The sequence below is a fragment of the Mixophyes fleayi genome, chromosome 1, assembly GCF_038048845.1.
Source record: "Mixophyes fleayi isolate aMixFle1 chromosome 1, aMixFle1.hap1, whole genome shotgun sequence".
Lineage (NCBI taxonomy): Eukaryota > Metazoa > Chordata > Amphibia > Anura > Limnodynastidae > Mixophyes > Mixophyes fleayi.
In genome coordinates, this window is record NC_134402.1 from 356,059,273 (window position 1) to 356,085,711 (window position 26,439).

At 40.9% G+C, this 26,439-nt stretch overlaps 1 protein-coding gene across 3 annotated transcripts; it reads left to right on the forward strand.

The window, feature by feature from the left end:
• On the forward strand, window positions 1-23,548 carry RSRC2 (arginine and serine rich coiled-coil 2). Of its 3 annotated transcripts, none has more exons than XM_075177835.1 (10): window positions 1-165; window positions 2,193-2,346; window positions 3,478-3,521; window positions 7,787-7,974; window positions 8,429-8,554; window positions 8,643-8,768; window positions 9,063-9,142; window positions 20,545-20,801; window positions 21,992-22,081; window positions 22,660-23,548. In XM_075177835.1, exons 1-10 carry the CDS (start codon window positions 160-162, stop codon window positions 22,837-22,839), a joined length of 1,251 nt encoding a protein of 416 aa, XP_075033936.1. In that variant the 5' UTR covers window positions 1-159; the 3' UTR covers window positions 22,840-23,548. The 3 variants fall into 3 exon arrangements, with proteins under 3 accessions (XP_075033936.1, XP_075033945.1, XP_075033954.1); XM_075177844.1 differs by having other exon boundaries at window positions 20,545-20,777; XM_075177853.1 differs by lacking the exons at window positions 1-165; window positions 2,193-2,346 and adding an exon at window positions 4,109-4,186 and having other exon boundaries at window positions 3,487-3,521; window positions 7,765-7,974.
• The last annotated feature ends 2,891 nt before the right edge of the window (window positions 23,549-26,439 follow it).

The following is a 26,439-nucleotide window of genomic DNA, read 5'->3' on the forward strand; positions in this document are numbered from 1 at the left end:
TGCTCTTCGGCTACTTTCTTTGTGTCTCTTCATACGGGCATCTGGAGAACCCCGCCCGCCTCGTTAGTCGACGTTGCTGAGTTTTCACCCAGTTGTTCGGAGCTCCCGTGGGTCGTGCTCAGTGAGGGAAGCCAGGCAGGACGCACCTTCGCCGCACAGATGGCGGTAAGTACATAAAAAAAAAAAACATTATAAAAAACAGGACTAGCGTCCGCGTCGATGCTGGAGAAAATGGCGCCGCGGCTCCGCCATGATCGTTGCGGCCTGTGGTGTATCCCGCATCCATGGCCTCTAGTTCCTGCGGCCTCCGTCCGCTGATCCAGCCTCTATACAATAACTATAATAATAATTAATGTATTTTATCTCGGACTACCATAGGCAACGTTTGTAAGCTGTGTCCTTTCCCATCGCAGTAAGTACGGCGTCGCACCCCGTACTGATACCCTGTATCTGCTCATCTGTAACAGTGTAGAGGGCAAAAGGAAAAAAGTAGGCACTTTACTAGTAATATGGGAAACTCTAATGCAAATTGAAGACGGAGTATAAGGTGTACCAGTAATTACTGTACGTATGATCGTAAACCTCCATCAGCTGGAATAGATCATGTTCACCTTAAACAGGAACAATTGCATTTATAAAGTATTCCAGAGTGCAAATTATATGTATATTCACATTTTAGGATACACCATATTGAACTGTTATGATCTGTGCGGTGGGGGAAGGGTGTCTAAAACGTGCAATATTTAGTGAAGAATTATGAAAAGGCAAACTACTGGTTCTCTTAGTGTATATCAGCGCTTAATGAATTTGCTTAATGGAAGTAATTTTGAACCAGGCTACTATGCAAGTCCAACTCTACAAAATCTTCTGTTGTATGAAGACTTAGAAACTACCTGAACTGGAACTCTCTTCCAGCCTTGTTGCACACAAGTCACCAACGTTACACACTGACAGTTCTTTGAAACATATTCTGGTTCACTGCATTATAGTGGAGTTGATTTAGGCTTCCTGGCCACTTTATAAAAACTTTTGAATAGTATTTTATTTAAGTGCACTGTTAAGTGTATTTGTTAGAACAATTATTTTCGACACTTTCTTTGTCATTAAGTTACTTCTTGGGCTACAGAATGTAATGGGAAAGCTAAAGTCTGTTTTGAATTGTTATTTTTCTAATGGTCTCAGGGGGAGTCTATTTTTTTTGTTATAGCTGAGTGTTTAATATTGTTCTACCGTTGCTTGAACATAGTAGTATGGAAGTGTCTATTTTTGGTTTTAATATCTGCAATGGAGTTCAGATGAATTAAAAATGAGAAAAGCAGTCTGATAAATAGATTGACATCACTCACCAGACCCACAAGATGTATAAGTCTCAATGTAAATCCTGAACATCCAATACAAACAATTCAAAAAGGCAAGACTGCATCAAATGGGTGTATTTATGTTTACAAATAAGGACATACCTATTTGATTGCATGCCTTCATCATCTTCACACAATAAAGAAAAAACTTCCTGGGAATGGATAAAAGCAAGAGGTGTAGGCAAATAGTGCAATGGCTACAGAATATTGGACAGGATTGGGTTAGATGCCCTTCTATAATCTTAAGACAACTGCAAGGCACCACAGAAAAGATAAAAAACAGCAACACTATACTGGAATTTGAGAAAGGGATCTTACCTTTGTCTTGGAAATTCAGGTGCTCCACTGAGGGTTCACATTCTGTTTATCCATTGATTGGTTTATACACCTTGTTAATTTTGTGAATGACGTTAATCTACTAGTGAAGTACATTTGTTTTGTGGACTCATTTCAAGTGCTTCCCCCCTCCCCTATATGGTAGTGCAACTTCAATTATGGTTAGATCAGTCAGTGATGAGAAGCAAAATAAATTTACTCTCCCCTTGCTTAAGTTAGAAAATGTGATTTTAAGTTTCGTTGTGCAAAGTTCTGTAAGGTCTTAGTTTTGGGCTCTCTAGTACAATACTTTCTCTTTAAACATGCTGCTTAAAATGCTGACCAAAATTGGTTTATAACAAGAGTGAAGTAACACAATGAATACATTTTAATATATTTTTGTGAAACAATATGCCTTTGCTCTTACATGGGTAAGTAAGGGTGGCATTAAAAAGGGGAATGATATGAGGGAGCACTGCATTTGCAAATTAAGCATAATTTGTATCCTATGTTCTTTAGTCTAGCGATCCAGAGCGAGATGGAGGCTCCCCTGAGAGTTTATCACCAATCCTAGAAAAGCGAATGGACCATTGTGATCCTTCAAAGTCCCCTAGGACTTATAAGCATTATTCAAGGTCCCGTTCACGTTCAAGAGAGCATAAACGAAAGACTGGTAAGATGGTCCTGAATGGTGTTTTAGTTTTTTGAATATGAGGAATCTTGAGATCTGTTTTCTTTCTTTGTTGAAATGAGGATACAACAAAATGACATTAGTACATTCAGAGAAGAGCAGTGGGTTCAATTAAGCAGGATAATGCATGGATGCAATTACCAAATTGCATGGCATACAAAAACATTAAAGCACAAGTCAAACCAGGGAAACCTTGTGGGCATATACGGAACATAGTAGAGAACCCTGCCCATGAGAGCTTACATTCTAAAGGGAGGGTTAATAAAAGGCAAAAGGAGCAACTGAGAACAATAGGCATAGTGGGGTTCACTGTGGTGCAGTGGTCTGCAAGATACTGAGGCCATGATGTAGAGAGATAAATACAGAAAAGATGGAATTGACTGTAGCGCTTCACTTGGTGGGCTGCCGAATAAGTTTATGGAGGGGCCACTAGCCCTCTATAATACAATACATAGAAACAAGGGATCATATACATACATCAAGCACTTCCTCCAAACAACATAGAGAAATAGTCCTCTTCAGATCCCCAGGTCAATATTGCTGGATCTCCTGATCTTAATAACTGTATCACAAAGTGAGATCTACAAAAAACATTTGTCATAACATAATGTAGTATTGCTAAAACACAATTGTCAAACATAAAGTCCTTTCCACCATCAACAGTGACGATGAAGTCCCAACGTGTCACCCGTGATCACCACACGTTCGTAAGCCATATGGGTATATGCTTACAAGATTTTCAGCTTATTCAGTCCTTCAGATCAAATCCTCACTCCCGATAGTTGGTCGTCAGTCATTAAGCCAATTAATCGTGAGACCAAAAAAACAGAAGTGGATAGTATCTAGTGCATTAAAACTTTTAGAAGAAGACTATTTCTCTATGTTTGGAGGGAGTGCTTGATGTATGTATATGATCCCTTTTTTCCATGTTGTAGAGAGTACTAGGTGGAGCATAGGCCATGATGGTGTCGTGGCTCGTCTAACTTACTCAACTATATCCAAATGCTCAATTTAGTAAAAATAGATGGTACTGTAATGTACTATGACATAAACGCTAGAACAAAAGAGAACTGATGTAAGCTTGAAACTTACTATATTGATTTACTTTCACAGATAATGACGGAAAGAAACACAGAAGTAGGAGCAGAAGCAAAGAGGTAATTAATATTTTGTAATGTAACTTAACAATGTTTTTGTGTATGTTATAGGAATTGTTTTTACTAAATGGTAAGTATGTGGCTAAAATGTATGATCTTTATTGAACACCACCATATTATTGTATATGGTGCACTTTTAATATTGAAAATGCTAACATTGCATTTATCACAGCTTCAGCAGTATCTAAATTACATTTAAACTGTTTGCTGTTAGTAGAACATATTGTTCATAAGCAGCAGATGAATGGGTAATTAGTTTTATCTTTATTCCTCTAGTTGCAAGTTCAGGAAACTTTTTTTTTGCCTTCTCCTCATGAGCTTTGAGGATAAGGGAAAAATAAATGTTGGTACAGAGCATTTGAATATAGTTTGGATGCAAGCTCATTCCATTTTTATCTTTCCCTATCCATTTGTAATGTGGATGCTCATTTCCCTATAAAATGTTTTGCTGACAATGGTGCAAGGATGATACTGCAAGCTGGAATAATCTAAAATATTTGATCGCTTGTAATAGGAAGCGTTTATATTAAAAAATGATTATTGTGCTTCGACCACATGATAACATTTCTATAATGAATCATACTCAGCGTGCTAAAGCACGAAGAGACTGAACTGAAGACGCTGCAGACTCAGATAGCAAAATAATAAGCCTACTTCATGATAAGGTAACTATCAGTCATTCAACCTCCTACTTGCCTTCTAAAATAACTTGAGTGAACTGTTGAAAGGGGAACTCCATGTTTAGACAAATGGTCCTCTAGGCAGATGTGTTTCCTCTTGAAGCCTTGATATACACCAGATCTGTGTAGGTGCATATTTGCCATGCAAATTTATCTGTTTTTCAAGGACAATGAACCTAAACAAATCTTACTGGATGATGACGTTGCCTGACGAGGGAGTTCCCCTTTAAGAAAAATATATTTTTTAAAGTTCTGTATGACAATTTCATTGATGTCAATGTACTATACGTGGAGATTTCATTATTGGTTACACATTTAAAGAGGAAGTATCGCCCCCTCCCTTCCCCCACCCAAAATGTGTATTCGTAGCAAATCATGCCTAATGACGATGTGATATTCCAGAGATTTTCTTTAGCATATGTGAATTTTAAGAGTTAATTGCTTCACCTCCATTGAATGATGGAATAGTACAACAGAAAGTGTGCAGGTTGGCGGGTTCAGTTAAAATGCTGAGACACACAATGAATTTAACTGATCACTGGGGTGGTGGCACAAAATCTAATTCAGTGCAGTTTTATCTGTAAACCTTTTGTATATATGATCCTCTAAGCTTGATCGTTTTTAAATCCCCCATACATGGGGAAATATTGTATTGCTTTGGGCATAGTGAACCAACAGTTAAAGCTTTATTGTGCATGCTCACAATCTCTAGAATATCATATTTTGATTATTCTATCTATACAAATTTAAGAACTGGACCTTTAAATTAATACGATTATTATATATATTATTATCTTAAGGTGAAGAACCAGAGCACAGCTCACATTTACTTTTCATTCCTGCATTTTAATCCATGCTTCCGGTTTCTCATATTATTCACTTACATGGTTTCCCACTCTTGTACAACCCCTTCTTGAGTCCAGTACGTAAAGCAAATATGGATATTAATTGTGACTTAAAATGAATAGTCAACTTCCTAGTATTTGGTTATTGTATTCACACACAGTAATCTGTCTATAGCATTTCATTAGAGCGCTATGAATGAATGAGATTGAAGTGATATAGACAGATGGCATCATCCCGGCACTGAGAGCCGACTCAATTTTTGAGAGGCATATGTAAAAAAAAAAAAGTGTCTGTATGAGTGGGTGTGTAAAAATAAATAGTGTGGTTGTGTAGAAATGGTATTTGCTATATGTACTGTCTAGGATTGGTTAAGAAGGGGTTGTTCAAAAAGGATAACCACTTAAAATAACTGCAGAACCGAGAGTCTTGTTGGCTCAACTGAGGTAAGGAGGAAAGGAAAAAGGAATCATGAACTCCTCAACAATTAATATACTAGTACAAAGGGATACTTCCCCTTTACTGTCCTAATTACTGACCATGCAGTTAAAGAAACTGACCTAAATAACAGAACCTATATTAACATTTTTCATGAGAAAAACTGTGGGTGTAGGGCATTGTTTTTTGCTGGGGTTTGTTAAAGACATTATTAGGCGATCCTCAGTCAAATTTTTGGGCGAAGAATCAGCATTATTATGATGAAGTTTATGGAAGTACCTTTTGTTGCTGCCTGAGATTTAAAGTATTTAAAAATGTTTTCAGCTTACGTATACATGTATTTGTCAGAGGTTTAAGTAGAAAAAGGTGTACTTCATCTTGCTCTTCAAATTTGTTATAATTTTTCAATTTTCTGTTCAAGCTTACACATTTTCTTTGTAGAATTTTATGTGTATAATGTTCAATTTAAGCATAAAGCAATTGTCAGATATTTTCATAACTGAACAGAAAGATACTATTGCTTGAGAAGACTTGAGTTTGATGGGCATTAGGCACTGGTGAAGAGCCTGTGTATTTCCAGCTGTTGCAACTAATGGTCTTTAGCAGTCTCTGTTGTTTAATTTGTTGCAACTGTCTGATGTGCATTGCAGCTTGAGTCATAGGTTGTTAGCCAGGTAATTTCTTATCCAATAGCATAGTGCTGGATGAAAGAACACTTTTTCTTTTTTGCTTGGTTTTTTTCAGGAAATATATTAGAATTGTTTTAAATTAAAATTACGTTTAAAGTACCACTAAACTTAAAATATGGCTGGCATTTATATGAAAGAGCTGCTGCAAACACAGATGCCATACGTTTGCAAAATGCCTCTTCTCTTTCTTGCTTTCTGCCGAGACAGGAGATGAATTCATACATGAGCTGAAGGACAGATGATCATTATTATCCTTTAATTTAATAGCACTAACATATTACACAACACTTTACTAGAGCATGTTTAGTCACATACATCAGTTCTCTGCTCTCCCCAGGACCTATTTTCCTGGTGCTCCATCCAGCTGTTTTTACTTGGAGTTCAATAAGTCCTGTTATAACAGGACAAACCATTGTTTATTCTATTATAATAAGCACTGTGTGAGCATTTCAGCCAGCAGTGTGTTAAACCACTGACCAGTCCAGGCAGGCAGAGGGTCAGGTGTCGGGCATGATAAATATTAATTCATTTGGGGGAGGGGGGATAAGTGTCCAGCCAAAGAGCGGGCAATAACCGCAAGAGTCTTTGTAAATAGGTGTTGGTCAATAACCTTCAACATTATTTTTTCATTATTATTATTGCGATCTATTACACTGCCCTCTACCTGCTGACAACATTTTCAGGGGAGAACACTGCAGTTTCTGCCCAATTAGAGCCTACAATCTAACTTCCCTAGCACACACACACAAGAGTCAACTTTTGTCAGAAGTCAATTAAACTTACCTGTAAGCTTTTGAGCTGTGTGAGGAAACTGGAGCATAAGGGAGATAACACACCTGAACACGGGATAATCCTGCAAACTCCACATGGTTAGTACCCTGGTCTAAATGGAGCCCATGGCCCCAGCGCTGTGCTGTAGAAATGCTAATCACCGCTCTGCCCCACATTATGTTAAATCATGTGTGAGGCCTCCTTTAGCTACATGCATAATCAGGAAATCAACATTTGCAGGAGTACTTTTAAACATATATTCACAAAAGTTTCATAATGTTAATTTTTAAACGTTTGTTTTAGGTTTAGTGGCCCTTTAACAATTTGGTGCTAGGTTATTAAATGTCAGTGTAAAGGGTGACAGTCAGCATACAATCATTGGGCTTTTTGCTCCTCCCTTTTGAAAGCCCTTTATCTTACTTAAGCATTCTGCACTATTGTCCTAACACTGAAATGTTCATATCCACATCCCAAGTCTGCTCAGATTTTTAAGTTGTAGCTGTTTCTTTAGCATAATTCTTAATGCACTTAAATATAAATATTATAATTTTAGCGTTGTAAAATGGGCGATTGTGAATTTCATAAGTCTATGTTCACATGCTGTGTGTACGATACAACCTATGGTCCCTTATGATAAATAAAATATTTGAGTGCATATGATATTTTTTTCTTCATATCAGACACACGCAGTATGTGCTGATAAGTTCCAAATTTTGAAGCCTTAGTTTAATATTTTACTAAGGTTACAAAAGTTACATCACAACATATGTCAATCATTTGACACTCATACTAACTCTCTTTGTTGCACTATTTTCCTGAAAGAACCAACTTCTTCTTAAAACAGGCAAGAAGACACGAGTCCAAAGACAAACCCTCAAAGAAATATCATTTATATGACAATATTGACAAAGATCATTCTGACAAAGTGAGAGAGAGGCTTAATTCATCAGAAAATGGAGAGGAAAGACATAGGCGGAAAGAACGGAGATCATCTAGAGGAAGAAGTCATTCCAGGTCTCGATCACGTGAAAGGTAAGTTGTGTGGGTGTTTTTTATGTGTTTTTTATTTGTGCTCCAGCTTATGTAATTGTACTATATTCTAACTATATTTGGTTTTGTGTAACAACAAGTGTATGGTGCCTGGGGGTAGGTGAAAGGAAAACTCCAGAGGATTTGATCATAAGGTGAGATTGTATTTCTGCTTCATTCACATCTGGCTTCTGAAATCAACCAAGCTGGAATAAATTATCACCTTTTTGGTCAAATCTAAAAGTATCTGTATACAGAGATTGTTAGTGTTTTGTTAAATAGAACAAGACTCAAATATTGTAAAGCAAACTGCCAGTTTTACGGCTGTTTTTCAACACTGTTATAAAGTTATATTAAGTGTAATGTCTTAACTGACAACACCTCTAAACTCTCGAAAATGTTGCTTCATACTCCTCAAAGTTTTGGATTGTAGTTAAAGGATTGTCCAATGTTACAGACGTCATCGTAGTAAAAGTCGTGACAGGAAAAAGTCCCGCTCAAGGAGCAGAGAGAGAAAAAGACGCCCCCGTTCTCGATCCAGATCCAGACACCGGCATAGGAGCAAGACCAGAAGCAGGAGTCGGTAGGGCTCATTCACTAAACTTTCACCTTCATAGCTTGACACCTTGTATTAAGCAACTTTTCTGAAAAGCGGTTTGTTTTATATTAAGTGAAAAAAAGAAGAGAATTGAAAAACCTAGAAGGCATAGTAGGAGCCCAAGTCGTACACCACCAAGTCCTCCAGCTTTTCGGGGGAGAAATACAGCTATGGATGCTCAAGAAGCTTTGGCTAGAAGGTAACATTTCATATTCTTATTTGAAATACTTCACATTTTTCAGTTTTTCTTCAAATACCACTTATTTTAGGAGTATCTCTGCACCAGTTGATTAATGTGAACTAAGATTTAAAGCACTTACAAAGTTAAATCACTATATACCTTACAAGCTTACACAAGGAAAGCGGTGAGAAATTATGTACTAGATTACACAGCGATACTATGTAGGCTCTGCAGGACATGAGCTAATATAAGTGCTATGTCCCATGTTTGATTTTAGCACATGGTAATACAGCCATATATCTTGTCTTCCAGGTTGGAAAGAGCAAAAAAGCTGCAGGAGCAGCGTGAAAAAGAAATGGTTGAAAAGCAGAAGCAGCAAGAAATGGTTGCAGGTAAAATTAAATGAATATGTTTTTCTATTAAGAACAAATGATTTACTTTTTCATTGTTTTTACTCACGTTAACCATGTACAGTCATGTGAAAAGAAAGTGCAGCCTCTTTCATATCTTTGTATTTACATAGCGAGACACTTGACAATCTTGCTGAGTCCTGAAAATTGATCAAGCTAATCTTGTGTCAAATAACACATAAGATTTCACTTAGTCCTAATTTTTTAAATACAAATTAAGCCAACAGAAGATGCCAGGCATGAAAATGTATGTATACCGCTACAGCTTCCATATCTATAAATAAGGTTAATAGAGCCAGCTGCTGCTAATCAGTTGCACTTCATTATGTGATTTTCAGCTATCACCTCTATATAAAAGCAGATCCTTTGCAGCTCAGTCTGGAGGATTCAGGTTTGTGTTAACACCATTGCTAGTGTTTGGTAAGCCTCTCCTGGTGCGACTACCTGCACTGTACTGCTATCTTTATTGCTTGACAATGTTGGAAAACACTTGTTGAGGGATATTGGGCCAGTCCTCCATGCAGAACATTTTGAGTTCCTTGATATTCTTGGGTCATCACTTGAAGAGTGCAGTCCACAACACACACCACTGATTTTCAATTGGGTTCACATCTATTGCACATACAGTTAGGGGACACTGCTCACATCACATGGGGTATGGAGGACACTGTGGAGTTAGGCACTAAAAATACCTGTTTGGCCTCCTCCCATTCCCTCTATGCCCCCTCTCACCAGAGATATCAGTCTTTATTTTATTGTTGCTGGAGTAGGTGTGTATTTCTTTCACTTAAGATTTTTTTTAAAAAAAATTCTGACTGCGGTGTTCATAGCAGGGAGGGAGAGCGCGCATACAGTGCTTAAAGCCGCACTTTCCCCTTCAAAGACTAGTTCCAAGTCCAAGGCTGCTGTTACCACTTTGGTATCAATTTTTTCTTGTTCAAAGTGCCAAACAAAATTACCTTGTGGACGGTCAGACCCGAATGCTCTATGCGCGACTTGCAAGTTTGGGGACCTGGGATAGCGCTCATCTGGGGAGGCCTCCGGCGTTACTGGAGCAAGACTCACAATCTCTATTATGGAATTATGGAGCTCATGCAGGACACCATACCGTCTGAGACGGTAGGTGTTAACAATCCTAACTCATCCTATGGACTGTGGACACACTTCACTCGGGACAGGCGTCGCAGCAACTCCAAGCGATGTCAGTGATAGCCATTGCACCTACCTGGATGCAAGACCTGGAAAGATCTGTACAAGAGTTTCTTCATCCTTTGAAAGAATATTAGGGGCATATTCAATTAGCTTTCCGGTTTGCGGTAACGCGAATCCTGCGCACTATTGCCGTTAATACGGTACCGCATTAACGCAGATTTTCGTTCGCAACCCTATGGGCTGCGAACGAAAAATCAACGTTATTGTGGTACCGTGTATTGACTACGCGGACCGGAAAGCTAATTGAATATGCCCCTTAGTCTTCTTCCTCAGGTAGGCAGCGTAAACGCCAAGTTCATTCCCAGGCTCAAGAGCTGCCAGAGTCAGACACTGACCTCTCTCTCTTATGGAGGATGGTGAACTTGTTGAAGACTCAGACACTGAGGATTTATCTGCCTGGCAGGATGATTCACCCAACAGGCAAGGAGTGGAGGATCTCATTCTAGCAGTAAAACAAGTGCTAGACATTTCTTGAGAAAGAACAGATGACCTCTCTGGTATCCATGTTTAAACAAAAAAGGAAACACAATTTATTTTCCATCCTCCTCACAATTGTCAGAGATTTGGCAAGAGGCCAGAATGAAACCAGTGATGTCATGGTGGGAAAATCACCAATTAAAAGATGTCACCGATAGAAAATGTGAGGGCATCCTGAAATCCATATATTTGGCTTGGGGGCTTCCCTTTGTCCCGTAACGGCAGTAGCATGGGTGATAAAAGCGGTGGAAAAGTGGGCCTCTTCTCCCAGTGATGGCCTTCAGTCGGGAGTTCTAGAGCTAAACTGTCTTCCTTGGTTGACCACATTAAGAAGGCGGACGAATATTTGAGAGATGCAGTACTTGATGCAGGTCAGGGATTATCCCGGACCTCCTCCCTGGCAGTGGTGGCTAGACGCACACTGTGGTTGAGATCATGGGAGGCCGATGCTGAATCCAAAAAGGCTTTGGAGGCATTATCATATGATGACTCAGCATTATTCAGTCCACCCTCAGAAAAATTAATCTCCTGGCCCACTGGGGGAAGAAGTGCGTTTCTGCAAGTGACTGCTCCCAAGACAAAAGGTATGTGTGTTTGCTCCTTTCGTTTTGCAGACAGATCCAGAGGCACCCCCACCAGAGGTCATTTCCCAGAACCCCGGGGAGGCTCACAGCGAGGTAGGCAGGCTTGGACAGGGCAGCGCCTAAATCCAAAGCCAGCAGATAAGCAACCTGCATGACTCCACCACCGTCATTCTTCTGGCACCCGATTGGCCAGAAAGACCATGGTACACGGATCTTCTCACCTTCACAAAGGACGCACCTTGGAAGCTTAGCCAGGGTCCGTTTTTCATCAGCATAGTTGGCTTTGACGGCCTGAAGGTTGAAACCTTAATCATCCAACGTAAGGGTCTCTCAGATAGGGTTATTCAAACAATGATAAAGGCTAGAAAACCAACATCTTACAGAAATTATCAGTGTCTGGAAGACATATAGGTTGGTGTTGGCAGAAAATTGTGTCAACCTCTTCCTTCTGTATAGCCACAGTATGAGCATTCCTTCAGGACGATTTGGATAAGGGCTTGCGACTGGCATCCCTTAAGGTACAGGTGTCGGCCCTGTCAATTTATTTTCAGAGGCATCTGGCTCTGCTGCTAGAGCTACAGACTTTTCTTCATTGGGTCTTACGTATTCAGCCATCCTTTGTTTCGCCTGGTGGCTCCTTGGGACCTAAACTCTCCCGCAGAGTTCCCTTCTTGGTTTTTCATAATGACAGGGCTGTCTTGAGGACTTTCAACCAGAAGTTGTATCCAAATTTCATATAAACCAGGATATAGTGATCCGGACGTTGTCTAGATATCCTTTATCCAACATTCGGGGCTCTCTGACAGCATTGGATGTGGTCAGAGCCTAATGGACCTATGTGGATCACTCGTCTTCAGTTCACAAGACAGACAGTCTCTTGGTTCTGTATGATTTTCGAAAACATGCCTGGCCAGCCACGAAGCAAGTTTTGTGTGCAGCTCAGGCTGCGTGTTCCCACCCATGAGGGGCAGCTTTTGGATTGTCCCCATGGTGAGCAGTGTCCCCCAACTGTATGTGCAAGAGAACAAGATTTTTGCACTTAGCGTAAAATTTCTTTCTCTTAACACAGTTGGGGGACACTGCGATCCCACCCTTGTTTGTTGTTTCTAACGGTTCGAGTGTTCTGTTGATTGTGTTGCACCTCTCTTGTGGCTTTATAAGATAAATAACTGATATCTCCTGTGAGAGGGGGCATAGAGGGGAGGTCTTTTTAGTGCCTACTCCACACAGCACCCTCTATACCCCATGGTAATCAGTGTCCCGCAACTGTTTTGAGACATTTTGCGGTAAGTACAAAAATGTTCCTGTGTTTTTGTGTTCCTGCAACCATTTCTGTGGATTTTCCACCAACAACAAAGTTTCAGCTCGCTGGTAGAGGCAGACCTATTTTTAGCTTAAAATCTCTTGGTATGCAGTGAAAATAATCCATCAATTTTAGCAAGAGCCCCTGTACCACTAGCAGAAAAAAAAGCCCAAAGCATTAATGATCCACCATCATATTTGATAGTGGATATCGGGTGTTGTTCTTTTTATGCAGTATCCACCCCCCACTGGCCGGGGGGCCCAAACGAGGTTGAGCTTATGGCATTTGCAATGGAAATAGTAAATAATGGATTCCATGCCTACAAAATGCCACACATAGTTTTTAAGGGCTGATATAGTAGGGGGGTTCAGGTTTTTCCAGTGGTTGACTATTAAAGATTTATCAGCTGAGTGGATATGACATGTCAATTTACTAGAGGGGGAGCTGTCTTTAGACATAGGGCAGGAGAGAAGAAAAGTCCCAAGAAGTATATTTTCCAAAATGTGGGTTTGAAAAAGTGGAGATGTTGCCTATAGCAACCAATCAAATTCTAGTTATTTAGTACATTCTGCAAAATGATAGCTAGAATTTGATTGGTTGCTATAGGCAACATCTCCACTTTTTCAAACCCACAGTTTAGTAAATATACCTCCAAGGATCCTTCGATAACGAGGCGAGGACCGACAGGATCGTGTCCCAGAAGGGGACTGACTGTGTTGGCAGGTCCACCAGATATGAAGGAACGTACTCCTCTGTCCACAGTTCTGCCAGCAGCTCCGAATATAGGTGGGGAACATTTTGGAGAGTCTATCAGAGGTGTAGTACCACCTGTAAAACACTTTGTAAGCTGTTTCTTTAATTTGCATTGAGATGATGCTAGTGGCAATCCCCTCTCTGACCTCCTCCCAACAGGACTCATCTGGAGCGCGGGCCCCAAATCTCTCTCCCATTCCCTCTCGTGACAGCCCTGGGAGTCAAAGGTAGTCTCAACCAATTTTAGATAGAGGAGATCATACATTTGGAGAGCGGAGAGTGCGTGCATAGCTGTTCAAAAACGGTGGGGACTCTCATGGAATCCGCCAAGGGGAGGGACATGAGAAAGTGATGGACCTGGAAAAATTTGAAGATGAATGGGCAGAACAGGGTATTGGATATCAGATAGAGAGGCCAAGGCAGGGCCGGTAGCCAGATCGTGGGCCACCCTGATCCCAGCCCGAATCTATTTTGTGAAGTGAGGGGTAGAGAGGCTGGGAGTTGTTCCATAGTGGCACCAGGGGGGAAATTGGAGATCAAAAATTAAATCGGAACTTGCAAAAATCCCACATAGACGAGCAGAATTTCAGGAAGGAGAGGGAGGTGGCCATAAGAGGTTGGTCAGCCCTGGGGAGGCCCCAAAGTGACGCTAGGGTATAGACTTCAACAAAATATGTTTATCGCTATGGTATTTGATTGCGCTATATAAATAAATGTTGATGATTATATGTTTCCAAGACCACCCAAGCTATGGTGTGGTAGGGAGCATAAGCTTCCTCAAGTGAGATACATAATAATAATAAAGCTTGACATCAATCGCACCCTCTGATCAGGGCAGTGATTTTTTTTAGCACACCAGCAAATATCCAATTAAGTCAGTCAGACCTCAACTTTATTGAGATGCTGTGACAGGACAATAGAGCTGTGCATAACAGAATACTCCAACATGCGTTAACTAAAGCAGTGTTGTAAGGAGGTGTTGAATAAAATTTATCTAGATTGTAAGAAACTGAAATTCACAAAGAAAAAGATTCAAGTTTTCTCTTTCATCCAGGCTGGGGGACACTGCTTACCATGGGTTGTGGAGGGGGGGAGTTGGCACCTAGCTACTTAACTTTAGCACTGCTGACAGACCCCTCCCCTCTACAATCCCCCCGCCTCTTCCGCCTCAGTTTTTTTTTTTAGGTGCCCATGGAGTTGGGCAGTGTTTTAGCTTACTGCATTTTTTTTTTTTTTTTTTTAAATTTACTTTATTTTATTTATTTCTTACTTTTACAGGTGGCAGAACTGGAGTGTGTTCTATTATAGAGAACACACTCACAGCACAGCAGCGCAGGCACTACCCTGTCAGATGAGAGCCAGAGGCTCTCACTGACGGAGAGAAGAATAGGGTGCCTGGATTGTGCGTGACAAGCGATCTCTCTGGACCGCTGTCACTCCTGGAGCCTCCCCGATAACCGGCGCTGCCACTGCAGGCATAGAGCGCCGGTTATCGAGATTACAGATGCCGGCGGCCGTTTTGGATCCGCGGAGGATAGAGGAGAAACGATGAAGGGGGCCATACCAAGATCCCCACTCGTACATAGGAGGAGGCATCGGGTACTAACCGCTGCGGAGACCTCAACTCTGGAGGTCTCCACTACTCTGCCACATATCCATTTTTATTTTTTACCTAACATGAGGAAATAAAGAGAGACGGCATATTAGAGAGGGGGGAGCTAAAACATATAGAGCACCCCCGCTCTCCTGAGAGAAGTGGACAAGCCCGGTCTGGCACCAAGCAGAAGCCCGGGAAAAGGACACAGACCAGAGGGAGCATGCACCAGAACACTGCTGATGAACTTCTCCCCTGTTTGGCCTATGGGCTAAGTAAGTATCTGACTCTTTTTTTATACACAATTTTATTAATTTTTGCTGTATACAGAGTGGGCTAGTAGAGGTTATATTGTAGTTCTTCTACCTGCCAGGATATTATATTGTGTTTTAATGTAGTACAAGTACAACTTTTATACAAGATTAGTTGATTACTTGTTTCTCACACTATTCTCTCTACAGTGTCTCTCTCCTTCTCCTCTATAACAGCTAAATTTTCAATTTAAGTCTGTGTGTTTGGTGTGCCTTCCTTTATAAAATGACAGATAAAGGAAAGGGCCCTTTAAAAAAATATTTCACATGCTCAAAATGTAATGTTAAACTACCGTGTGGGCAGAAAGACCCGTTGGCGCTCTGCTCTGTTTGTGAAGCAGGGGTCCCCTCTGCGCAAACCCAGCATATTACAGCCCCACTGACGGAGGAACCGGCCTGGGTGGCCTCCCTGACAGTCAGTTTCCTCCTTAGCACAGATGGTTTTACAATCAAATCAGTTGCTATCTAGTGTGGCAGCCTCCGTGGTGGTTAATGCTAATTCTCCTGTGGGCCTCCCGGCTACCTCGGGTTCTATGGGAACGTCTCAGTGATTACGGACCAGGCCCCTGTTACCACAGAACCAGCATGGTCCGCAGCATTTATTAAGGGTTTGGATAAACTAAACCAGTTACTTGAATCCCCAAACATCCCGCCTGTTAAAAGGAAGCGGCCTAGATCCTCTAATACCCTTATGGTCCTTTCAGACTCTGAGGGGTTTTCAGAAGAGGAGGGGGGAAATAAATTCTGATCCTGACCAGGTTCAACCTTTGGAACAGGAAGAGAACACTAAAAAGCCAATTTATTGAGGAATTGGTTTTAGCGGCGTTGGACCTCCCAGAACCGGAGGATCCTACTCCTAGAGACAGAAGTCTTTTTAAGAAGGCCAAAAGGAAGACTATCCGTTTTCCACCTTCTGTAGAACTTAAGGATATTGCAGAGGGAGCCTGGAAACAGCCTGATAGAAGGTTCTCTGTTCCCAGAAGGTTCTCTTCCCTGTATCCATTGCAGGAGGAAGATGTGGCTCGCTTGGAGAGTATTCCAAAAGTGGATATTCCAATAGCCCGTTTGGCAAAACATACTTTACTACCAGCCCCAGGTTCAGCAACTCCCAGGATCCCAATGATCGTAGAGTGGAATCCCAGCTGAAATCTATATTTGCGGCTGCGGGTTCTTCATTTAGACCCACATTTGCTTCAGCTTGGGTTGTTAGAGCCATGGAAGCATGGGCAGACCAACTGGCAGAGGCCTTACAGGACTCTGATTTACTTCCCCTGGCTTTGCATTTGAAAGAGGCATCGGAGTACCTTTTATGAAGCGGCCCAGAACACAGCATCTGTATCCTCCTCTATTCAAACTGCATCTATTTCAGCAAGAAGGACGTTATGGCTGAAATCCTGGGAAGCAGATGTGGAATCAAAAAAGTCCATTGAGACCATCCCCTTTTCGGCAGCAGGTTTGTTCGGCCCGGAATTGGATACTATATCACAGGCGACAGGTGGCAAAAGCACTTCCTTGCCGGTATTCTCTATTAGGGGCCGGAACCCTCGGGTCAGCTCCTTTCGTCAGCCCTTTCGGGGGACCTCCTTGCCTAGAGGACAGTCCTTTAGAGGTAGACAACCTAATGCTCGAGGCTCCTCTGTCAGGGGAAGATCCTCGTTTGCAGCTAGGCGCCAGGCCTCGAAGACCCAGGAGAAGCCTGTGTCTTGACGACCACTCTATTCTGCAGGAGGGGGCACCAGTGGGGGGACGTCTGTCTTTGTTTCAGGAACAGTGGGCAGCGTCCTCAAGATCCGTGGATTCGCAGCATTATATCAAGGGGGTACATGATAAACCTGCCCAGCACCACATCGTTTCTTCATAACCCCACTACCGCGAGATCCATCAAGAAGACAGGCGATATAGGATTGTGTCGCCTCTCTTCTTTTGCAAAGAGTCATCTGCAGGGTCCCAGACGACTAGAAGGGACAGGGGTTTTATTCAAATCTGTTTCTGGTCAAGAAGCCGGACGGGTCCTTGCGACCCATCTTAAACCTAAAGAGCCTCAATGTGCACTTACGGGTGGACAGATTTCGGATGGAATCCCTGAGGTCGGTAATAAACGGCTTAGAGAAGGATCAGTTTATGGCTTCCATAGACATAAAATACGCATACCTCCACGTTCCCATTTGGAGCGACCATCAGTCTCTCCTAAGATTCACAGTAGGGTCCTCCAACTATCAGTTTCGGGCCCTTCCCTTCGGCCTCTCCACAGCACTGAGGGTTTTCACGAAGATCATGTCAGTGATGGCAGCGTGTCTTCACCTAAAGGGAGTTCAGGTTGTGCCTTATTTGGACGATCTGCTCATCAAATCCTCCTCAGAGATTTGCTTACGTCAGCACTTATCCCTCACCTTGGCGGTTCTCGAGAGCCATGGGTGGCTGATAAACTTAAAGAAATCCCAGGTGGTTCCGTGTCAACGCATGGTTTTCCTAGGGCTCATCATGGACACCAGCCAGCAAAAGGTGTTCCTGCCTGCCGAGAAGATCGGTTAAATTCGGCGTATAACATCTCAGGTCTTCTCCCAACCCCTCAATCCACTTGTGCATGTTGCTGCTGGGAAAGATGGTGGCCTCCTTTGAGACCATCCACTTCGGTCGAGCTCATTCTCGATGCTTCCAGTGGAATCTGTTGACGAAATGGTCAGGATCCCACCTACGCTTGGATCTCCAGAGGATCTCGCTGTCCCCGAGAGCGAGAGAATCGCTCCAGTGGTGGCTGAGTCAAGAACACTTGGCGGTGGGCAGATCCTTTGCTCCATGGTCATGGATCATAGCTACAACAGACGCCAGCCTGAGAGGTTGGGGGGCAGTAGTCCTGCACCTCAGGCTCCAAGGGCTCTGGTCACTACAGGAATTATCCCTACCAATCAACACGTTGGAGTTGAAGGCAATTCTTTTAGCTCTTCGGAGGGCCCAGACTCTCCTTCAGGGCCACCCAGTCAGAGTTCAATCCGACAATGCCACGGCCGTGGCATATGTCAACAGACAGGGAGGAACCAGGAGTGCAGCCGCAATGCGGGTTGCAGCTCAGATATTCCTTTGGGCAGAACAGTATGTTCCAGCAATATCAGCGGTGTTTATTCCAGGAATAAAAAATTGGGAGGCCGATTTACCTCAGTTGCAATGCAATGATGCCAGGGGAGTGGTCCCTCCACCCGGAAGTATTTCAGTCTCTAGTTCAGAGGTGGGGTCTTCCGGATGTAGATCTCATGGCCTCCAGACACAACAGGAAAGTTCCCAGGTTTTGCGCAAGGGCAAGAGATCCCTTAGCAATAGCGGTGGACGTGATGTCCATGTCATGGGAATTCAGGCTGGGTTATCTATTTCCCCCGATTCCCATGCTTCCCAGAGTACTCAGACGAGTGAGGCAAGGCGGCCGGCCGGTGATTCTAATAGCTCCCTCATGGCCGCGTCGAGTGTGGTACGCAGACATAATATCCATGGCGGTGGGCCAAGGATATCGTCTTCCGACACGAGACGATCTTCTTCTACAAGGTCCTTTTCGTCACCAGAATTTACCTCCGCTCAGTTTAACGGCATGGCTGTTGAAGCCCGCCTCTGGAGGGCTAGGGGTTTTTCATCCAGTGTAGTGAACACTATGAGAGCTCGAAAGCCAGTTTCGGCTCGCATCTATCACCGAATCTGGAAAGCTTATATTAGATGGTGTGAAAATAGGACATGTCACACATCATCCTTTCTTCAGGATGGTCTGGAAGCAGGGCTTCGTTTAGGTTCCCTAAAAGTTCAGGTTTCGGCACTTTCAGTCTTTTTTCACCTGAAATTAGCTGATTTGCCAGATATCAAGACTTTTCTTCAGGGGGTCTTACATATTCAGCCTCCTTATGTTCCACCTACAGCACCATGGGATCTTAACCTGGTTATGGATATGCTTAAAAGGCCTCCTTTTGAGCCTTTACTGGAGGCAGATTTTAGGTGTTTGACCTGGAAGGTTGTTTTTCTTTTGGCGATTGCATCGGCACGCAGGGTGTCGGAATTGGGAGCTCTGTCTTGCCGGGAACCATATCTGGTTTTTCACGAGGACAGAGTGGTTTTGGCTGATCTACAGTCTATGGAAAAGTTAGATGTGGTTAGGGCTCTCCGCATTTATGTTAAAAGAACTTCGCAGATTAGACGAACAGACTCTCTGTTTGTTCTTTATGATTCTAACAAAAGAGGCTGGCCAGCCTCAAAACAGTCCCTTGCGAGGTGGATTACGGCAACCACTAAGCAAGCCTACATAAAAACTAACCATCCTGTGCCAGAGAGACTTACGGCCCATTCCACCAGATCGGTAGGGGCGTCATGGGCAGCAAGAAATGGGGCTTCTGCTGACCAGCTTTGCAGAGCAGCCACCTAGTCTTCTGTCCATACATTTACCAAATTCTATCAGTTTAATATATTCGCATCCTTAGGGGGCTGCTTTAGAACGTCCCCATGGTAAGCAGTGTTCCCCAGACTGGATGAAAGAGAAAAGAGGATTTATATACTCACGTTAAATCCGTTTCTCTGATTCCATCTGGGGGACACTGAGATCCCTCCCTTCTGCCTTTCCTCTGTATGCTCTTGGTTGATTGACCGATCTCCTTGGGGCTTTTTAAATAACTGAGGCGGGGGGATTGTAGAGGGGAAGGGGTCTGTCAGCAGTGCTAAAGTTAACTAGCTAGGTGCCAACTCCCGAGCTCCCCTCCACAACCCATGGTAAGCAGTGTCCCCCAGACTGAATCGGAGAAACGTGAATATATAAATCCTCTTATCTACACAACACTGAATCATAGGATGTACCTGTTTTTGTTGCATGAGATTATATTTGTAAATGTTAGCACTTGGCAAGGACTATATGATTATTAATTATGTCCTGGTGTATAAAAACAGATAAGTACGTGCTTTGTTTTTCACATGACTGTATTTTTTAGAGATTATTTAGAGAATTTCTGAATATAACTAGAACGGTCTGTTTGTTTTTAGGGTTTCCTTTTAAAATCAATATCTTCATATTTAATTAAGCAACCTTGAGCTTTGCCAGGAATAAGTGCCTGCAGTACATCACATTAGAGAGGTCTTCTGTAATCCCTTAGCTGCTTTATAACTGTTGTTACTTCTTGTTTTTTCAGTTGCTGCTGCAGGTGGGGGATCTGTGATCAATGTGGCAGCTTTGTTGGCCTCAGGGACTCAGGTGACTCCACAGATTGCAATGGCAGCACAGATGGCAGCTTTACAGGCCAAGGCATTAGCAGAAACTGGCATTTCCGTTCCTAGCTACTATAATCCAGCAGCTGTAAATCCAATGAGATTTGCAGAGCAAGAAAAGAAGCGGAAGATGCTTTGGCAAGGGAAAAAGGAAGGGGTAAGAAAACTCGGTTCTTCCAATGTGAGTAGTTTTACGGTTTTCATAAAATACATAATTGCATAATAATTGTATAGATTGTTTGTTTGAATATCTAGAATAGACACCCTGTATGTGGGAGACTGAGTTGTCAGATCTCAAAGTTCTTAAAAAAAAAAAAAAAATATCTTGGATAAGAGAAATTAATTCATGTATTTATCATTTTATGGTGTATACAATTCATTAGATCATGATTAACAAGAAACTGCCAAATGTAAAATGTTAAGCCTTTGTAGGAATATGTAACCCTCTATTAAATTATCACATACCCTATTTGGATAACCGGAAGAGGAGTCACAGCTCTCCGACGCCTCTTTCATCTCTCCTCTATAATTCTATCAGGGACTCTATAGACACCTGGTTTTATAGAGTCCCCTATAGGACGGTGGCACTTTAAATATCCCAAAAGTGTTAAACTCCCCTCTCTTCCATATCCTGGATCAATCGGAAGCAGTTTTGAAAAAAATAAAAATGAATGACTGTCAATCTTTACAATATACATTAGGCTGCTGCAGCGGTTCTTGGGGACTGCGGAGCTCAATACTCGTGGAACATTTAACACTCTTGGAACATTTAAAGTGGCAATGTTCTATAGAATAGACTATATACCCAAGGTTCAGTGTCCTCCAATAGATTCATAGAAATATATTTTGTAAGCCTAGAAATCGTTTTATCATGATTTATTAACCTCTTATATCAAACCTCCTTTTCTTCCTTTTTTTTTTTTTTTTTTTTTAAATTAAGAAAATATGGAATTTATGTTTGTTTTATGCCTACAAAGCGCTCTCGACTGTATAAGTGATGCTGGGGTTTTTTGTTTTTTTTCTCAAAAGGTTTTTAGTAAAAGAATATGTAACAAACATAGCAGTTACCACAGAATACAGTACATAGTGTAGATCCAATAAATCAAACAGAACTGCCCATAAACCATCAAAAAAAGTAACAAAAAACAAGTGATGCTGTTTTAAATAAGTAGCCTCATAACCATCTGAACAGAGCAGATTTTGTCATCTTGATGGAGAGTTGTTAGAAGTAGCAGGGTGGATGATATTTTTATTGTATTTTATATAAAGAAAATATACTATCAAAGTGGATATGAACACAATACTTAGAAGATTATTAACAGCAACAAAACAAAATGCATTGCTTTTTATAGCATTTGTTTGTCACTTTAGGATAAATCTCAATCTGCAGAAATCTGGGAGAAACTCAATTTTGGGAACAAGGACCAAAATGTAAAATTTAGGAAACTAATGGGAATAAAGGTGAGTTGCAATGTTTTTTTTTAACCATTTTTAGTTGTAACAGATTATCTTAGTTATTTGCCCAAATCTTCATACATCAAGCCCATTGGTCCTCTGCACTTTTACATCTGTAATATCAGGTGTTGAATTGTCCAAACTTTAAATCTATTTTTTTTTCCTTGATCTGTTTTATTGATTTGGAACTTCTTTCCTTAGACTAGCTCAGCCATTGAGACACAGAGAAAAGCTACAATAACTGCTGCATATCCAACAATAAAACTGTATTCCATCGTAAATACTGTATTTAAAGTATACATTATAAACATTTTTGATGGTATTGTTTCTTTTAATATACCTATAAAAATATACCAAAATAATGTAAGGTTTCTAGTAGCTGTTCTTTAAAGCACTGACCATATATAAGGCCTGATTAATGGCAGCATTTTTTTTAAAACAAACAGGTATATTGCATACGTGTGTGTGGTAGTTGTGTAACTTATATGTTATGATCATTTTTACTGTGTATATATACTGCAAAATATAAGCAATTCTAAACAGTTATTGTAATAGAAATGACTAATGATTATTTTCTCATTTAGAATGAAGAAGAAGCTGGCGCTAGTGCATTAGATGCTGAAAGTTTCAGAACCTTAAAGCAGCAAGAAGAGGTTTTCAGAAACCTGGATGCTCAATATGAAATGGCAAGATCACAGACCCATACCCAAAGAGGCATGGGCTTGGGTTTTACATCTTCAATGCGAGGAATGGACACAGTCTAAACGAAGAAGAAAGGGATTAATTCAAGTCTACCACTTGGAACTTGTCAATACTTCATGTTCTTGTAACCAAAAAGCTAGAGTTCTAGCTTGCATGGATGTTGCATTGACTTTAACTTATTAAAACAAAATAATTTTGTAAATATATCAGTGATACTGGTGTTAGTGATGTTATCAGATTATGTAAATTTCCATTACATGACAATAGGAGATTTTTTTTTTCCCCAGTTTTTAAAGTTTCTTTAGACCTCTAAATGATGTTCATCGCTGTTTCCTGTCCTATTACACCAAGCAGGTCTGATATCTTTGCTAAACATAAAAATGTTACATTTTCCACAAACAAAAATTGTCTCAGAACAGTACCGGATGTTAATAAAATGTTAATGTGTTTTAGGAAAGTTTACGTTTTTGTTTAGATATCCTGACAAATAGCACATAAATGAATATACTTTTGTTCTAAACACTGTAAACTTAGATGAAAAACAAATATCCTTCATATCCGTTGTGGTCTTTTTATAAAAATTGCATTCTTTATAACATCATATTTGTGATAACATTTATCTGGTTAAGTTAACCAAAACTCTGGTTGGCTATGGTGCATTGTCAGTAATTGTAAATGGTTATTGTCTATGCATTAAATTGCTTGTATATTCTAATAATCTATGGCCAAGCAAAAGAACAGAGTGTTGTAGAATAAACAAACACAACAATACTATCCGTTGCCACATTTGTCTATATTTTTGTGCTTATAGATCTTAAGTTGACTTTCTTAAGCAGCGGGCACAATTTGAATCCTCTACATTATGGCTCAATTATGATTTAAATAATTTGCAACTGTAACTTGGATGTTCTGTTTTTATGCATACTTTTATATTTTTTCACTGGGAGAATGGAGTACATAACTTCATGAAAGGTGTCTTGAAAACTGACTACAATCAAGTTCTTATTTGTACAGCGATGTGGAATCTGCTGGCGCTATATAAATGTTTATGATAACATATAAACTGAATTACTTAAATAGATCTTCACATGTAACAATAATCCTGTGTCTGAAGCAAAGCTTTCCTAGTTTCATCATTCACAGTTTTAAATGGAAATCTAAAACTATGAAATGTATTATCTGTAATGCTTGGGATTTGAGTTTTTTTCTCTACAGTATTTTTTTTTTCCTTTTTAATTTCCTTTAATTTGGAGCAGCATTGCCTAAAATCTAAATCCCCACATGGCCTTTATCTCCATCTCACTCATTTGTTTAGCATAGCTCCTCTTCGTATACTCTGCATGTATGTAATATTAAAAAGGAAAAACACCAATTATTTTCTTTAACTCTTCCAACCCCCCCTTGATAAGTGTAAGTGTCTGGATATGAACTTTCTGAATGAGACAATCTCATACCCACACACATTCCACATTTTAAACTATTTAAACACATACTTCATCATCATCACCATTTATTTATATAGCACCACTAATTCCGCAGCGCTGTACAGAGAACTCATTCACATCGGTCTCTGCCCCATTGGAGCTTACAGTCTAAATTCCCTAACACACATAGGACGGACCGGACAGGCAGACAGAGACTAGGGTCAATTTGTTAGCAGCCAATTAACCTACCAGTATGTTTTTGGAGTGTGGGAGGAAACCCACGCAAACGGGGAGAACATACAAACTCCTCACAGATAAGGCCATGGTCGGGAATTGAACCCATGACGCCAGTGTTATAAGGCAGAAGTGCTAACCACTTAGCCAACTTAGTTGAGATTGTTTCAGAGAAGTTCATACAAGATCAAATTTTATATTCTCAACAATAAACAATGTAGTCATTGCGGTAAGTGAACTGGTACTTGACAAATGCTCTGATCAATTATATAATTGCACCCTGTTACTATGTATGTGTACAAATGAAGTGGAAACTTCAAAATGCAACAAGTGAATGCTTATGAGAAGCCATGACACTTGGAGAGGAGGCAATCACTGTTCTCTAAATATTAACTAAAACTCCACACAAAAGCATGGGCTTTTTATCTAGGTGCTGCTGTGCTTCAATTCAGCTGCAGTCCTGAAAGCACACAACAACTCACTTTTATGACCGTAGATGCTAATGGCTTCTGGTTACATGAGTATAATATAAAAAAAAATATACAGAAGAAGCCTGTATTGAAAGCATACCATTAAAATAAATGCATACTATTACCCTAATCCAGGATTGGCTAACCTGTGGGGCACTCCAGATGTAGTGAATCTACAAGTACCAGCGTACCCTTCCAGCAATAAGCTGCTATATATTGGCAAAGCATGCTGGGGCTTGTAGTTTCACAACACCTGGAGTGCCACAGGTTAGCCAAGCATGCCCTAATCAATACTTTGGTGGAAGCTAATTTTCTCATTTATCCTATCTGGGGGACACTGCTACCATGGGGTTGTATGTTGGGAGTTGGCACTTAAGTTAATACATTTGTTTATACTTGCTGACTGAACTCCTCCCCTCTGCAACCCCTCCTTGCCTCAGTCTATTTTAAGTGCCCAAGGAGTTGGGTTTACTATGGCTACAGGCTCCTCTCTTTTATGGCACTGATAGTCCTTGGCTTGCAGGAGCAAAGTACTTAATGAATTTTCTTGCATAACTATATATATATATATATATAATATATATATATATATATATATATATAGTCGCTATTATGTTAATCTGCAGCTATTTCATGTAGATGAATAATGCATTATACAGTTTATATACATTTTGCTGTGCATAGGTATATGAGATGCTCTGTTTATTTAGTGACATATTGTACTACACAGTTTATATACAATTTTGCTGTGTACAAGAGTCCTGTCTAGAGTTATCCGGAAAAAGAAGTATACCCTGACCAGGTGCCACATACTTTTCTCTTTTCGTATTGAGATACTGTTTAGGCTGAGAGCTAAGGAAAACCGATATCCTCTATATTAACTCATTCTGCATCTTTATAACTGTTGCCTGCTAAGGTATTTAAAACACAAGGAACTGGTCAGTACCACAGTTACATGAGCAATGGCGGCGTTAGAGTGCCCGGGTAAAATGGTTTACTGATTATAATGTAAATATTAGTCTCCTGATGTGGACTAAGAACCCGGGGATAATAGTGCAGACTAGAGAAGTTTACCTGTGGGCGTAAATCCAGGGTAGCACGCCTCCCCAAATGTGTGTGTGTGTGTATATTTTAATATATATAATCAGTGTGCGCAATTGAGCGGATACAGTCAATAGCCCAGCAGAGATATAAGCTAGAGCCGGGGCCCTTTCCATTACTGTATTCCACTCTAAAGTGCACAGGTACTGGTCCCAAAATTAGATGCTGGCCTGGGCTTGCTTGGTCACATAGCAGCAGGGGTCCTCCCTGGAGAACCCGATCACTCCATGGTTGATTAAGGTCTTAAGCCAATTGACCTGGTTCCTGGTCTTACCCACACTGACTCCACGAATGTAAGTGTCAGGAGTCTCCTCAAGTTTGTCCCTGAATTCTGTCATCGACAAAAGGTCTGTAAGTCAGAAGAAAAGTATGGAGGATTCTGGTACAAATGCTTGTGGATCTGGATGTGGAAGGCCACCTAGCCTAGGTTCTA